This window comes from Aphelocoma coerulescens, unplaced genomic scaffold (assembly GCF_041296385.1).
Source record: "Aphelocoma coerulescens isolate FSJ_1873_10779 unplaced genomic scaffold, UR_Acoe_1.0 HiC_scaffold_105, whole genome shotgun sequence".
Taxonomy (NCBI): domain Eukaryota; kingdom Metazoa; phylum Chordata; class Aves; order Passeriformes; family Corvidae; genus Aphelocoma; species Aphelocoma coerulescens.
The window spans coordinates 647,731-664,287 of NW_027183467.1; the positions used below are offsets into that span (position 1 = coordinate 647,731).

General features: G+C 46.3%; 1 protein-coding gene across 7 annotated transcripts in view; it reads left to right on the forward strand.

Annotated features, from left to right (window-relative positions):
- Positions 1-925: 925 nt before the first annotated feature.
- MAP6 (microtubule associated protein 6) overlaps positions 926-16,557 on the forward strand; it is a 61,300-nt gene continuing 45,668 nt past the window's right edge. For all 7 annotated transcript variants that reach the window (XR_011146849.1, XR_011146847.1, XR_011146846.1 and 4 more), the window contains exon 1: positions 926-8,200. Coding sequence is in view for 1 of the 7 variants with exons in the window: in XM_068998419.1 (XP_068854520.1) it covers positions 7,377-8,200 (824 nt within the window). In the remaining 6 variants the exon portion in view is untranslated. The remainder of the gene's footprint in view (positions 8,201-16,557) is intronic.

Genomic DNA, 16,557 nt, shown 5'->3' on the forward strand with positions numbered 1-16,557 from the left:
TTGCACGTGTGTGGCTGAGCATATGTGTGCATGCTAATGTGCATGTTTTGTATACATGTGAAGGTGTGTGTGACCATGCATGCATGTGCATGAACACATGAGCACCTTGCACATATGTGTGCAGGTATGTGACCAAGCATTTGTGTGTGTGCACACATGCCTGGGCATTCCTTGCATTTTGTGCTCTGGTATGTGTCCATGGAGTTATGTGCACACATACATGGGCACATCTCCACATGCGTGTGCAAGTGTGTGTGACTGTGCAGATGTATGTGTGCACCCAAATGTGTGCATCTCTCATGTATGTGTGCAGGTGTGTGTGACCACGTATGCACGTGTTTGCACACATGGGCACCTTGCACATATGTGTACAGGTGTGTGACCAAGCATGCAGATGTGTTGATACATGCATGTATGTGACTTGCCCATGTGTGTACAGGTGTGTGACCATGCATGTGTGCACACACACAGAAGTGTGCGCTGGCTTTGCATGTCTGGCATTTGTGTGTGCAGGTGTGTGATTGTGCAGGTGTGCATGTCCAGGTGTGCATGAAGTATGCAGGTCTGTCCACACATGGGCCACATGGGTGTGTCTTCTCGTGTGTGTTCAGGTGTGCAGCTGTGCAGGTCTGTGGCAGTGCAGGTGTGTGCACACACACATGGGCATGTCTTACATGTGTATGTGCAGGTGTACATGTGTGTGTAGGCCTGGGATCAAGCATATGTGTGCGCACATGTATGAGTGCGTTTCACATGTGTTTGCAAGTGTGTGCGGCCGTGCAGGTCTGTGCACACACATAGCCATGTCTCACGTGTGTGTGCAGCTGTGTGGCTGTGCAGGTGTGGGCGCACACATAGCCATGTATTGAATCACGCCTCAACCGGGCCAGGAGACACTTCAGAGACAGAGTCAGAGAAGCGGGTATTTGCTTTATTCGGCGCGCCGGGTGTGTGGGGATTGCTCCTCCAAACACACACACCTGGTGCTCTCTACAACACAGTATTAAGGGTTAAATTATGAATATTCATCACATTCCTTGGGACAGGTGTGGTTATACAAATTATTTCTCGGAAATTATTAGCATATGGGCCACGCATGCGCTGTGTGTCCTGGTGGTCGCGCTGAGGAAGACCTCTCCTCTTCCTCAGGGGTCTCTTCTGATGAAGGCCAGTAGTCTTCCTCGCAGTGAACTTTTCGCCTTTCTCCCTGGGCATGCGTAGTCCTTTGAGGATGATTCAGCAATCTCTGAGATGATCCTTGTCCCCTCTATCTTGACAAGATTAGGGTGAATTCAGCTTCTCAGGCTTTGTAATTAACATCTTCTGTCTGAACTAACATTTGCTGTCTCCCAATAGTTAACTTGTGCTTACATGAGTTAGTTAATGACTGCTCCTTCTTCAATCCCCCCTTTTCTTTGGTTATTTGTAATTCTTTACAAATCTTGTATGTCTTTAAAGTAAGAACCCTTCTCTATCTTATTTCTAAGTTTATACTTGTTTATATTGAGCATAAGCATCACAATTCCAAGTACATAATATCATACAACAGTAACTACTAATACAAACAATAAGTAAGAATGCAATAACACAAATAGCTATTACAAACAATTGTTTAAGCCAGGATAAGTTGGGTAACCGTGATGTAAGTTTGTCTCATACCTCTTTAAGCCTTCAAGAAGTGTCATCTAAAGTGATTTGATGCAATGTTCACTTTGGATAAATAATTTTAACAGTTTTCTGGATATGACTATGAGACCTTTTTATCTTAGCCCACCCATCTGTGCTAATAATTTTTTTTTTTTGTATCTAATTTAAATCATAATTAAGAGTTAGGGCTTGGATCTGAACCCTACTGGCCACTGCCTTTGCTGTTTTGTCTGCCATAGCATTTCTCAGTTCAGGGATAGTGTTACCCTGGGAGTGTCCCTTACAATGCATTATAGCCACTTTTGAAGGTTTTACCACTGCTTCTAGTAACTGCATGATTTCAGTAGCATGCTTGATTTCTTTCTTCTGTGAGGTTAATAAACCTCTTTCTTTCTAGATAGCCCCGTGAGCGTGTACCACCCCAAAAGCATACCTTGAATCAGTCCAAATGTGGATAGGTTTTCCTTCAGCCAACGCCAAGGCTCGAGTTAGGGCTGTTATTTCAGCCTTTTGAGCTGATGTCCCCACAGGTAACGGTTTTGCCTCAATGACAGCGTCTGTGGTTGTAACTGCATACCCAGCGAGCCGCTTACCATTCTTGACATAACTGCTCCCATCAGTGAACCAGCTGTCTGCATTTTCTAGTGGAGAGTCCTTTAGGTCCAGGCAGCTGGAGTAAACTGCCTCCATGGCTTTGATGCAGTCATGCTTTCCAGGCTCCTCAGTAGCTTTGCCTTGGAGGTAAGCTGCTGGGTTTAAAATGTTAGTTACTTCGATACTCACATCCTCCGATTCTGCCAGGTCAGCCTGGTATTTGAGAAAGCGAGATGGGGTTAACCAGTGATTTCCTTTTTGTGTGAGCACTGCTGACACTGTGTGAGAGACAAAAACAGTTATCTGCTGGCCCAGTGTGAACTTGTGAGCTTCTTCTATGTTCAGGATCACAGCTGCCACTGCACGCAGGCAGGGGGGCCATCCTTGGCTGACCACGTCCAGCTGCTTGGAGAAATAAGCCACTGGCCTTTTGTAGGGTCCCAGCTTCTGTGCCAAAAGTCCCAGAGCCAGTCCTTGTCTCTCATGTGAGAACAACAGAAAAGGTTTAGTGACATCTGGTATGCCCAGTGCTGGAGCTTGCATCAACTCACGTTTCAGAGTTACAAATGCATTATTAGTCTCTGGTGTCCAGCATAGGTGAGTTCCCCCAGTCTCTTTTAGGAGTTGGTATAAAGGTTTCACAATGAGTCCATAGTTGTAGATCCATAATCTACACCATCCTGTCATTCCCAGAAAGGTTCTTAGTTCTTTGGTTGTGGTTGGCCTGGGCAGTTGACAAATTGCCTCTTTCCTGTTGTCTCCCAAGGCTCTCTCCCCTCCTGCCAGTTCATACCCCAGATATGTAACTTTCTGCAGGACTAGCTGAGCCTTTTCAGGGGAGATTCTATATCCACTTAGTCCCAGAAAATTTAAAAGACTTACAGTCCAGTTCTTGCAGTCTTCACGGGTCCTTGTTGCTATCAGTAGATCATCAACATACTGCAGAAGTGTACCTTCTCCAAGTGGCAGTGTCCAGGCTTCCAGTTCCTTGGCTAATTGACTTCCAAATATTGTGGGGCTATTTTTGAATCCTTGTGGCAATACAGTCCATGTGAGCTGACTTTTTCTCCCTGTTCTGGGGTTTTCCCATTCAAAGGCAAAAATTTCCTGACTGCTTTCAGCTAATGGCAGACAAAAGAGAGCATCTTTTAAATCTAAAACTGAAAACCACACTCAGTCACTTTGTAATTTTGTGAGTAAAGTGTCCTCAGGTCCTGAACTAATCAATAACTTTCATTTGGCTTCTGTACTGGTAGAATTGGGGTATTGCAGGAAGGTCTACACTCTCTCAACAACCTCTGATTAATAAATGTAGTAATTATTGGTTCTATTCTTACTCATGTTTCATGCCTTAGTGTATATTGTTTAATTGACACTGGTTGTGCCCCTTCCAGTAGTTCAATAATCACTGGGGGAGCCTGTTTTGATCTCTGGAATTTCAACATCTCCTACTAATGGGATCACTTGATTTGTTATTTTACTATCTCTGGGTATTTCTCTTTCCTTTATCTAATCTTAGTGGTTTAACTTACACTTTAAAGTCTTAGTCAGGTATCTTCAGGAGGCTTCTTTGGTTGTAGCTTCTTTATACAGTTTTTGTTATAATAATATTCTTACTCTGCTGTATAATTCTATACATTATGAAGGATTAGTTTTTATGATACAAAACGAACACACAAAACATTTTCATACAAAATGTTCTCATGCAAACATATCTTTACATTAGGGATATGCTCTGTTTTCCAGGAGACAGATTATAGCACTCTTGTCATTTAATCTTGACACAAACTACAAACTGTGGCTTTATTTTGGTGGGATTAAAAATTAAATGAATTCTCTTTCAAACCTAGGGGTTTTTGTTTTTTGGTTTTTTGGGGTTTTTTTTTGCCTTCATCTCATTCTGCACCTACAACTGAGATTGCAGAATGTGCTATAAATCCTCTTAAGACATATGGCATGAGATTGAACAGCACTTTAGTTTGAGAGCTGGTAGAAGGCTTTTCTGTATCCCTCTTGGTTTAGGAAGGGGGATTCAATCATTTCTCATGTAGCATTTGCTTGTGTTTTGTCAAGATTCTTTAATTCACTAATTAGAAAATCCAAAAATTTAGCTAGATTATAATAATTTTGAAGCCTTCTGAGGCAGAACCAGGAAGGTTAGTTCATATTTGTAGGATTTCAAATATGTATAAATTCTTATACCAACTCTCAGGATAATATTGGTTGAGACAAATTATACATCTATAAGACTTTAACCACACCATTTTTCAGTAAAAAGACAAAACAAGTTAGACAAAAATTAAACTCAAGAATATGTAGAATGCTTTAACTTCTATTTGATCTCTCACCAAGTCACTTGCAATGAAAACACAAACAAATTACAAACATTAACCAACTGACAATGCGAGCAATTATGGTGACACTTTACATTTCATTGGTTTTCACACAGCTCCATCTCATGTGTTGGTAGATTCCTATAAAAGAAAAGTGAAAATTTGGCCCACTACACTGATTATTAAAAAGTAGTAAAACTTTTTGGGGCTAACACAAAGTGACAGTGAAGCAATGGTTATCACATTTAGATGTGATTTTGCTGCTTGCAGTTTCCTTGCTCTCAAACTGCTTTCTTTACCTTTGATGTCGGGACATTTGACATTCCTAGAGAAGAAAAAAGAAACAAACTTCCCCCCCCCCAAAAAAATGAAAAATATGTCTGAGTGAAACAGGAGTTTAATTGCATTAACTTATTCAAGTGGAGTTTTAGTATTTATTCTATGAAGTGCTTGTTGCACCACTTTTGTTGTCTCCCACAGGTTTTCGGTGGGGTTTCTTCCAACTGATTCTTCAGTGGAGGGAGTGAGACTGCTTTTAAAAGTTTTGCAAGAGTTGCAGTCTGTGAATCAGGCATTTGGATTGCCTTTTTTTTTTTTTTTCTTCAGGGTTTTAGTAGGCTTCTGCTTTTCGCCCTGGAGCAGTTTGCCTTATCAGTTTGCTCCCTTTGTTCTAGTGATTTTCCCTTTGGACAAGATCAAGTTCGGCAGCAAGCAATGCTACTGCCTAAAACCCCTTTTTTTTTTTTTTTTTTTTTTTTATTACCAAGTCCACCCCAGGAGTAGAGAGGTGATTAACAAATTAACCACGGAAGAATAGCAAAACATTTTCTCCATAGGTCTCTCTACAGCCCGCGCAGATGAGGCTGCATGACAAATACCTGGCCCTGCACAGGGACAGCACCATCCCCACAAGGCAGCAGCTGCAGAATTGGCTTCAGGATTAGAATCTGCCAATTCTAGTTTTCCACAATAAACTACAGACTGGTGGCGGGGTTCCCCACAAGATAGGAGCTCCGGATTTGCCTCAGGTCTGAAACCTGCCAATTTTGGCTTTTCACAACAAAACACGAAAGGCACAGGGGCACGGGTCCCCTCCAAACAGGAGCCTTTCAGCTCTGCACACCCAAACCTGTTAATCACGTCCACAATTCTTACAACTTCTGCCATCACCTTTGCCATCGCTTTTGCCTTTTCCTCATCTCTTCTTACATACACTTGCTGTACTTTTCTAACCAGTTTCTCTCAAATTTCTCACTATTCTCTGCCACTCTCCCCTTATTCTAACATTATCTGCACTTTCTTTTTTTTTTTTTATTCTTGCTCTTTCTAGTCTGATACCAAGCTCTCTCCTCTGGCAGCTTGGACACCACCCACTCCATCTAGTAGAAGTACAATACCACTTTCTCTCACAATTAATACATGCACAGAAATACAAGCTTCACAACTGTTTTCATACACTAAACACAGGATTTCAAAAGGGAAATCAGATGGAGCTACATTAGAAAGGCATTAGGGTCTGGATGTTTTCAATTCAATAGCTAAAATCTTTTCTCCTCTAAAATCTGCCCCCCCTTCGGACAGTAAGGTCCAATGGTTTATATGATTTATCCTCATTCACTCTTTGCCAAACGCTTCGCTTTTCTCTGGCCGAGCCCGTCGCCGGGGTACGGAACCGCAGATAGAGCTCCTCACTCGCTTCGCACTTTGACAGCACGTCTCATCCACTCTCACTCACACAGCAGCAGAATAGCAACAGACAAAACGCAAATAGCCGTAAAATATCGCATAACAGCGGGGCCCAACCCCTTAAAGGTACCTTTTGCAGTGGGGTCCAACCCCGGGGGGGTCCAACCCCCTTAAAAGTACTTTTCACAGCGGGGTCCAACCCCGGGGGTCCAACCCCTTAAAAGTACTTTTCCTCTTGCCCAGGACTAATTTTGGGAGACCCAGTCTTCCTCGGGACTTTCAACCCACCCTCAGGGACTCGAACCCTGGACCTGCAGGTATTTTGTGTTTAAAAGGAATAGCAAATACCTTAATTTGGTGCAGATGGTCCTTGTCTGCCCCCGCCGTGAGCCAAGGGACAGCTGAGCTCCCCCTGAAAATTCAGGGTCGCGACTGGGAGGTCTGCTTACCCCTGGATCCAGCAGCCGGGCAGAGAGGGTCCCATCTCGGGGTGCCAGATGAATCAGGCCTCAACCGGGCCAGGAGACACTTCAGAGACAGAGAAGCGGGTATTTGCTTTATTCGGCGCGCCGGGTGTGTGGGGATCGCTCCTCCAAACACACACACCTGGTGCTCTCTACAACACAGTATTAAGGGTTAAATTATGAATATTCATCACATTCCTTGGGACAGGTGTGGTTATACAAATTATTTCTCGGAAATTATTAGCATATGGGCCACGCATGCGCTGTGTGTCCTGGTGGTCGCGCTGAGGAAGACCTCTCCTCTTCCTCGGGGGTCTTTCTGATGAAGGCCAGTACTCATCCTCGCAGTGAACTTTTCGCCTTTCTCCCTGGGCATGCGTAGTCCTTTGAGGGATGATTCAGCAATCTCTGAGATGATCCTTGTCCCCTCTATCTTGACAAGATTAGGGTGAATTCGGCTTCTCAGGCTTTGTAATTAACATCTTCTGTCTGAACTAACATTTGCTGTCTCCCAATAGTTAACTTGTGCTTACATGAGTTAGTTAATGACTGCTCCTTCTTCAGTATCACACGTGTGTGTAGGTGCGTTGATGTGCAGACGCGTTGCGCGTGTGCATGCCTTGCCCCTGTGCGTGTGCAAGCTCCGCCCCCCATGCCCCGCCCACCTGGGGCGGGGCGGAGCGCGGAGCTCGGTGCGGAGAGCAGTGCGGTGTTCGGAGCGCGGAGCGGTTGTTCCCGGCGCGGGGCCGCCATGGCGTGGCCCTGCATCACCCGTGCCTGCTGCATCGCCCGCTTCTGGAACCAGCTGGACAAGGCGGACATCGCCGTCCCCCTCGTTTTCACCAAATACTCGGAGGCCACCGAGCATCCCGCCGCCCCCGCGCCCCCGCCGCGCCCCGCGGCCCCCATCGAGACCCAGCCCGGCGGCGAGGCGGCGGCGGGGGCCGCAGGGGGTGAGCCGGCTCCCGGTCCCGCCCGGCCCGGCCCGGCTCCGCACGCCTCTCCCCCGGCCGACTCGGTCATGCGGCACGACTACAAGCCTTGGAAGGTGCAGCGGCCGGAGCCGAGCTGCAAGCCCAAGAGTGAGTACCAGCCCTCGGACACTCCCTTCGAGAAGGAGACGCAGTACCAGAAGGATTTCCGTGCCTGGCCCATCCCCAAGAGGGGCGATCATCCCTGGATCCCCAAACCGGGACCTTCCCCCGTCCTGGCCCTGGACCGCGATCCCCCGGAGAAACCGGCTCAGGAGAAGCGGCGGAAGGTGCACCTCGCTCCCGAAAAGAAGGAGGAGCACTCCGAGGTGGAGGATGAGCATCCCAAAATAGTGCGGCCCGGGGATGGGAGAGAGAAGGGTCGGAAGAAGGTGGAGGAGGCGGGTGGGCAGCCGGCGGAGCCGAGTAGAGGCCGGGCGGCTGCCGATGCTGTCAACAGGCAGATCAAAGAGGAGGTGGCGGCGGGGGTCAGTTCGTCCTACAGGTGAGAGGGCATCTCCCCCTGCCTCCCATCCATGTAGATCCCCAACCTGCCGGCCCCTCTCCAGCTCGTATCCAGTCCCCTTTGCGCATCCCCGGAGGAGCATCCCACCTTGGGAGTGAGGCTGTGAAACATTCCAGGGGGGCTTGCAGATTTCCTGCCGGGGGGGAGGTATCCTTAAATTCCTCATTTCTCTGGGGATCGATGATGGGGCAGTAGGTATTGTGCAGGTAGTAAATACATGAACACTTTTTGTCGGGGGTTTGGCAGCAGGTTTGAGTTTCTCTGTGTCCCCCCTCCCACTGCATTCCAAAATTCAGAGACACCCACCACCTTGGATTTCCACAGGGGTAATGTTTGGGGTCACCTCCTTAGGATGTGCAAGTCGCCTCTGGTCCTTTCCAAGCACATCCCTGGCTGCCATGCTGCAGCCAACCCCCCGGCATCCCAGGGGTCCCATGTACGAGTGGGGTGCCCCACACACAGGAGCGTCCCAGGAAGCATCCCAGGCTGACCCAACCTCAAGACAAAGCATCCCGGGGGTGGGGGATGCGCCAGGATGAGGAACACGCATCCTAGGCCGCTTGGGTGGGGCAGCCTTCAGATGCTGCCATGTTCTAACGCAGCGCAGCAGGGGATGACACATCCTTCTGTTCCCCCCCCCCCCCCCCCCCACCTCCCCAACCAACTAGAAATGGATGCCTTTATTTCAGCTCAGCAGTAGACCTTGTTTGGGATTCAGAGCGTGAAACTCATTGCAGTGAGCTGCTGCTGTTGTTTCTCTCCGTGTCAACGGGTTCAATGTGTTGGGAATGCAAAAACAAAAGTGATGGGGTGGTTGTCCTGCATGTACGTTTGCAAGGAGGGTTTGCTGCAGTTGTGTTTTCCAGCACTTTCTTTGGCAGAGCCCACCGCTGCTGAGACCAGGGTTGAGGCGGCAGAGAGCAAAGCTGGGGGTTGCGGTGACAAAAGTGTGATTGCAGCCTTTTTGCTTTTCCCTATAGCTGTGTGAATGCTGAGGTGTTCATGCCTTTGAATGATTTATTTTCCTCATTGGGGAGATTTAGAGGTGACACCTGGCCATCAAACAGGTAGTACATTCATGCATATTTAAGATGAAGCTGGGACTTGATTCCTCTGTTCCACTGGTGGCACAGCAAAGCTGACAGTCATCTGCTTTGCCCCCTTCCTGAGTGGGAAACAGTTGAAGCAGTAAGATCTTGATTTTTGCTGTCATTTGGCATCAGCTCTAGCTCTCACTGGCTGATGCTGGAGGCTCAGGTGCATCCAGGTGTGATGGTGGTGCTTGGCTGAGACACAAGAAAATGGCCAGGGATTTTTGGGGCCTCTGTTTTGCAGGGGTGGAGAATGTGGGGAAAGGGGTTTCACAGCCCTTAAATCTGCTGTGATCTGAGAGACTCAGCTTTTTGTCTGCTCACCTTGCAAGGTCTGTGTTCATGCTGGAGATGGCAGAGCTAAAGCAGAAAGCTCTCCTGGAACTGGAGAGCCCTTGTGTTGCTTCTCTTCCACTGCTACAAAGGATAATTAGACTTATTTGCATATTTAAATACAGATAGCTCAGCTTCCTATCCCTCCAGTCTGCTCCAACAAATTCCTAAGGCACTGGGCTAGGATTCCTCCCCAAGGCTGGGTCAGCTGGGATGTGAAACCTAAGAAGAACTAGAAGGGTTCAGCTTTCTTTGTGTTGCTTGTTGGCTTTCACGATACTCTTAGGGCTTTTCTTTACACTTGGGAAAGTGTTCTCCCACTTCCATGTTTTTCTTCCCTTGCCGTATATTGCAGGAGAAATGTTTGCTCTGACGCTCAGCCCTAAAACGTAAGCACCTTTTCATTAATGCATAAGTGATGTTTTGGCTAATTGTTCTCTTTTCTGTTCCAATTAGGTATCTTATAAGTGTTGTTTATTGTTTGGGTTCTTTTTAAAAACCAAATTCTCCAAGTCTTTATTACTGCCAAGAACCTGGCTGCTGACATACTGAGTGGGTATTGAACATCTCCAAGGATGGAGACTCCACGGTGTATTGGGACAACCTTGTGGGCCACGCAACAGCCCAAAATTACCTCCTAATGACTTCTTGCTAGAGAGGAGCAAGGATGGCTCACATGGGGCTTTTCTTCCTTGTGCATGGATGAAGGCTCCCCATCAGCAGAGTCAGGGGGAGATTTCCTTACAGTCCTCTGCCACTGCTGCAAATCAGTGTCTCCAAGGTTGGGAAACAATTCCTTGGTGAAATCAAAAGAGCAGACCAGCAATAGTTTTTAAGCTCGCTCTGTCCCACTGGGTATTATTTCCATGTGAGGAATACCTGAGAGCATGGGATAGAGTAAGCAACTCACCCAAGGTCATGGGGGAAGTCCATGCTAAAGGGACTTTTTAACCTCTGTATACTAAGACAGATGAATATCACAAAGACCATGTGCCTGTGATCTCCTCCCAGGTCTGCCCAGAGTTAGAGAGCAGAGGTGGTACCAGATGGTGATGTCCATGAAAGATGGAGGTTCCTCCCAGCCAGAGGGATGAATGATTTGTTTGTATTAGCATTTGAGCCAGAAGCCTTCGGTGAGGCCAGAGTGGCAGGACTGTGGATGTCTGCCAGAGACTGCCTGTGCCCAGGGATCCTACAGAATAAATAGGATTTATTTCCAATATTTCTAGTATTTCTTTATCTTATTCATAGTATTTACATTATTTATATTTTTATATTGATATATTTATTAACAGTAATTTATTAACTATTTGCTTATACATGGAATTTATTTATGTACTTATTCCCACTGCTGTCACTGGGTGGGGCTTGGCATGACACAGGTTCCAGCACTGAGTTCTTGTCTCATTTTCCCTCCCCAGCACATGAGCTGCCCAAGTTTACAGGTAACCAAGAAAGGTTACATCTCCTTCACCCCCCCCTCTTCCCTGTGGTCCTGCTTCTCAGGGTGGCCCATGGACCCTGAGGGACCAAGGACCAGGGAATCCTTCAGTCAGGTCAGTGACCAATCCCTTGAAAAGCCGCTGGTGGTGGATGGAGCTGTTTCTTGTTCAATTTGTGATGTGGTGGCATCATTGAGGGCTTTATCTGTATTGGGCAAGGGGATTTCTGCCCCTGAACTTCTGGACAGGATGGGCAGAGCACTTCTCCCTGCTGCACCAAAGGATGCAATGGGCTGGACTTGGCCCTGGGGGTTTGGGACCAGAGAGAGCAGGCGACAAAATGTGCAGACAGTGGCATTTGCTGGTGGATGTGAAACAATTAGAAGCACATTTGGCAAAAATAAAAGAAGGAATGAATGAATGCTTTCCCTTTTTATTTGGAAGTTGTGGAAAAATGCCAGAATTAGTTGTTTCTTGGGTGTTTTTTCCCCCCTTCTTTGTCTTATATTCTGCCTTCTCTTGTTACCTTTATTCCCTGAAGAAAAAAGATACAAAAGGGAAAGGAACCACTTACCCCCTTTGTAAGATGTCCAAATGAGTACTAAGAAAATGCATTTACCCCTGAGAAGTAATATTGCAAAACCAGATTTTTTTTTTACCAAACCAATTATTTTTTCCATCCCACCAACTTCCTTTCCTAGCAGAGGAAACAAAACAATAAAGGCTTCAATGGAAAATTTTGGACTGCCTCTTGTATTAATGAATTGCCTGTTGCTAATGTTCTGTCATTCATCTCAAACCCTGGAGGTACTAAAGATGTGGAGCAAATGAGGATTTGTAGTAGCTATAGAGATGAATGAGTCAGCACTGGAGACTTGCTGTGTGGTTTTCAGAGATACAGCAGAGATAATTTAGGGAGGGATGCCCACACAGGAAGGCTGGACCAAGATACACAAGGGCAAGAAATTCATACTTCTCCTTGTTCTGGAGACAGGCTGGGAGAGCTGGGGGTGTTCAGACTGGACAAGAGAAGGCTCTGGGGATACCTTTAAGCCAGTGTCTAAAGGAACTGCAAGAGCCAGAGAGGGACTTAGAGCAAGGGCCTGGAGGGGCAGAACAAGGGGGAATGGCTTCCCACGGCCAGAGGGCAGGGTTAGATGGGATATCAGGGAGAAATTCTTGGCTGTGAGGGTGCTGAGGCCCTAGCACAGGTTGCCCAGAGAAGCTGTGGCTGCCTCATCCCTGGAAGTGTTCAAGGCCAGGTTGGCCACGGCTTGGAGCCACCTGGTCTAGTGGAAGGTGTCTCTGCCAATGGCAGGGGGTCAGAACAAGATGAGCTTTAAGGTCCCTTCCAACCCAAGCTGTTCTGTGTTTCTGTGATTTTATCTAACCTATTCTTGAAAATCTCCAGTGGAGGACATTTCCTGTCTTGGTGAGAATGCTAATAGCACTGCTTATGCTGTAAGATGGGAAATTTTCCATTGCCTTCTGAAATTTCTGATCAGATCTGTAGGCTATGTCTGTACTAGTAAATTAGAGTCCCAGGACATGTTCCTGGGTGTGGAAGCATCATGTTCACTCTAGTGCTTGGAACTGTCTCTAGCCCTCTTCTCACACTGAGTTTGGTAGCACCCACTCCCAAGCTAAGCTAAGCTAGCACCCACTCCCAAGCTAAGCTATCCCTACAAGCAGTTTGGATGCAACCACCTTGGTTTTAGAGGTTAAAGAGGTTTAATAGCATGACTGAGGGTATCCTAGACTCCACTGCCAGAGAACATTCCTTGGGAAATACCATTCTCCAAATCCTTGTTGTTTCAGCTATGAGAGTGTTTATTAAAGTAACTGCGTAGGCAGATGGGTCCGATTTTCTTCTCAGGTGGAAGGAAAGGGGCAGAATGTTTTCTTCTATCCAGAAAAGGCTGTTCAGAGAGGTGTTTGGCAGCTTTGGCTAAGGCTGAGCTCTGTCTCAGGGGTCACTTGATACATACCTTTTGTAGCAGGAGGAGACACAATGTCTGCTGAGATGACAGGGACTGGCTGCCCCAGTAACTAATGACCCTGGTGTTCACTAAGACACAAAGAGCAGGGAGATGGATGATGCAGGCTGTGTTGGTTTTGCATGGCCTAGTTTTTGGTAGTGGGGGGGAGGGTGGAGGCCACAGAGATGGCTTCTGTGAGAAGCTGCTGGAAACTTCCACTGTGTCCAGCAGAGCCAATCCCTGATGGCTCTGAAGATGGACATGCTGCTGGCCAAGGCTGGGCCAGTTAGAGATGGTGGTAACGCCTCTGTGATAATGTATTTAAGAAGAAGATCAAAACAAAGTGGGGCACAGGTTTTTTCTAGCCAGAGAAGAAGAGGAGGTGAGAACATGTGAGGGAAACATGGAGACACCAAGGTCAGTGGAGAATGAGGGGGAGGAGGTGCTCCAGGTGCCAGAGACGAGATTCCTCTGCAGGCCGTGGTGATGACCATGGTGAAGCAGCTGTCCCTGCACAGCACATTGGGATCCGCGGGGGATGCAGAGATCCACCCACAGCCTGTGGGGGAGGTGCCCATGCCAGAGCAGGTGGATGCCTGGAGGAGGCTGTGATCCACTGGGAGACTGGGTGGAGAGAGAGAGGGCCCCTGCTTCCAGGCTGGAGCAGCCTGTCCTTGGAGGACTGCACCCCGTGGAAGAGTGACCAACACCGCAGCAGTTTTGGGAGGACTGTCTGCCTGTGGGAGGGACTCACGTTGCAGCAGTTCTGGGAGGACTGCTGCTCATGAGATTGGAACCATGCTGGAAAATTTCATGGAGAACTGTCTCCTGTGGGAAGGGACTCCATGGCATCGCAGGGGAAGGACTTCTCTCCCTAAGCAGTGGAAGAAGATCTTGGGTGATGAACTGACCAAAGCCCCCACCCCCCATCTCCCTGCGCTGTCGGTGGGAAGGAGGGAGGGGTTGAGGAAAAAAGGTGTTTATAAGGGCTATTTTACTTCTCATTATCCTCCTCTGGCTTGTTAATAATAAATTCACTTTGTACTTCTAAGTTGAGCCTGTTTTGCCCTTGGAGTGTTTTCTCCCAGTCCTTACCTCAACTCATGAACCCTTTAATTTTTTTTCTCTCCTCTGCCCAGCTGTAGCAGGGGAGGGTGAGTGAGCAGTTGTTGTGGGTGCCTGGCATTTGGCCAGTGTCAAACGACAACATGCAGGCAGAGAGCTATTCTACCATGCTCTTGATTTCCTCTGGATGTAGTCCATCAGTTGAGAAAGACTGGTGGTGTCTCCAAGCTTGGGACACTTGGGGGTAGGTAGCTCCAAGCTGGAGTATGTGGCAGTGTATTCCCTGCAATCAGTTTAGGGGGACAACATCCAGCCCCAAAAGCCAACGGGGAGGTTCTCAGCAGTGTAGGCAAGACTGAATTTTGCTGCTTTGTGTGCAAGCTGGAACTGGTCTGTGCATGCCTTAGGACTGGGTGGAGCAGGAGGAAGCGGTGGAAGTGGCATTCAGGTGATGGAGTCAACATACTTGAGAACCTGTTCATCTGCTTTTGCTCAGCTGGGTCACCTCAGAGAGACCTTTAGGCACATAGGGCTGAATGGGACCCTCTGAACCTTGAAGTGCAATTATCTGTTTTGTTATTTAGTCTTTATGAGTAACAACCAAGACTCTGTCTCAGAAATGCAGAGTTTTTAGCTGCATTATGCCAGCAGGAAGGCTGTGCCAAGACCTCAGTGTCTGATAATTTGCAACTCATTTCCAGTCTGGATCAATGGAGAGGTTGTAGTTTGCTGTTTTATTTGGTTTATTTCTCTCTTATTTTTTTTCTGTTTTATTGGCATACTTAGTGACTTTCTCCTGTCCAAATGTCACTGCTCAGTGTCTCCAAGTACAGTATCCACATTGTTTGGCTCTTTAGCTAGGAAGTAAAAATTTTTACTTCCTGGGTATCAGCCTTTTCTCTCTAGCTCTTCCTAGATGAAATCTGTTTCTTAAATGGAGATGCAGACTATTGCCCTTTGGAGATGAGGTCCCCATTTCTACTGAAGACTCATGAGCCATATTTTTGGGCATCATGGATTCATTATGAATCCCTCATTTACTCTTTGATAACAAGGATGTCCATACTGTTCTCCTTCTTAGGCAGTCACATGCCATAGCAAAAAATCCTGGTGATTAGTATCAAGACTAGAATTAACTACTAATTTTCATCCCATTTTCAACATGACAGTCAAGGTCAATCCCCTCCTTCTTCTGTGATTTCCCGATCCTCCTGCACATTGGTGCTGCATATTACATTCTGTCATTAGGAGGTCCCATCAGTGTTGCCCTACTTTTTTTGTGCCAAAGTCAACCTTAAAAATATTAAACACTGCTAACCTCCTTCTGGGCTGCTGCTCAGCCTTCCAACACTCATCACCATCATTTTCCTTGCCTCGTTTTCCATTCTGCCAATGTTCATGTTCACTGGCTTAATTAAGAATTTCCCACATGGCCCTGGATAAAATGCTTTGCTGAAACCCAATAGTTTTCCACATTTCTTTTGTCTGTTAAGTCAGTTATGATGTCAAAGGACATGTCAAACATCTCTCCTCCTCCCCTTCCACACACTTCTGTGTCTGGTGAGACCACCAGCTTCTTTGGGATGCAGGAGCTGATGCTGTAGGGCAGATGCCACTTTTACTTGGTGACTTCAAGTCACCACTGTAACACAAAGAGTAAATAAAGAGGAGAGTGATCAACTACAACTAATTTAGATTACCTATCCTTTCTTTTTCAAATAAATCAGTAAGAGCTGTTATAAATTTGTCTCCTCTCACATTTAGAGACCTTTCCTTTTCCTGTCTCCTACCAGCTAAAAAAGCTTTCTAAGTACTTCTGCACTCAATCTTGCATCAATCTCACTGTTCTTTGCTCTGAGCTGAATGTATTTACATATATATATGTACATATATATATTCATATGGTGTCTTCAGCTAAGCCTTGCCCAACTGGGCAGAAGAGCATGGATGCTCTTCTGCTACCAGGATCAGCACCAGCCAGGAGGGAAAGGGCCATTTTAGGGAAGTTTTATAGGATGGAAGTTTTAATTCTCATGATGTAAAACTCAGTATTCTGGATATCCTTCCAATGTCATTCATATATATATATATGTATTATTATATAAAGGACATTGGAAGGAGATAGATATATTTGTAATTATATATTGTTTATTTTTTAGATTAATATATTTTATATACTAATATTTTATATCATATGTTTATATACATGTATATCTATTTTTATATATTATTAAAATACTATACACAAAAACTGGGCTGTTCACCAAGTTTTAATCCTTTAGCCTCCAATTCATTTCTCCTCCCCAAATCCAGCACTGCAAGTGTTCTATTGCAAACACATTTTGCTTTCTATTAATACCTGCTTTATTTTGATTAATAGCTCATTATATGGCAAACTTTTCTTTCAGTTAGTAATTTTTTTTTGA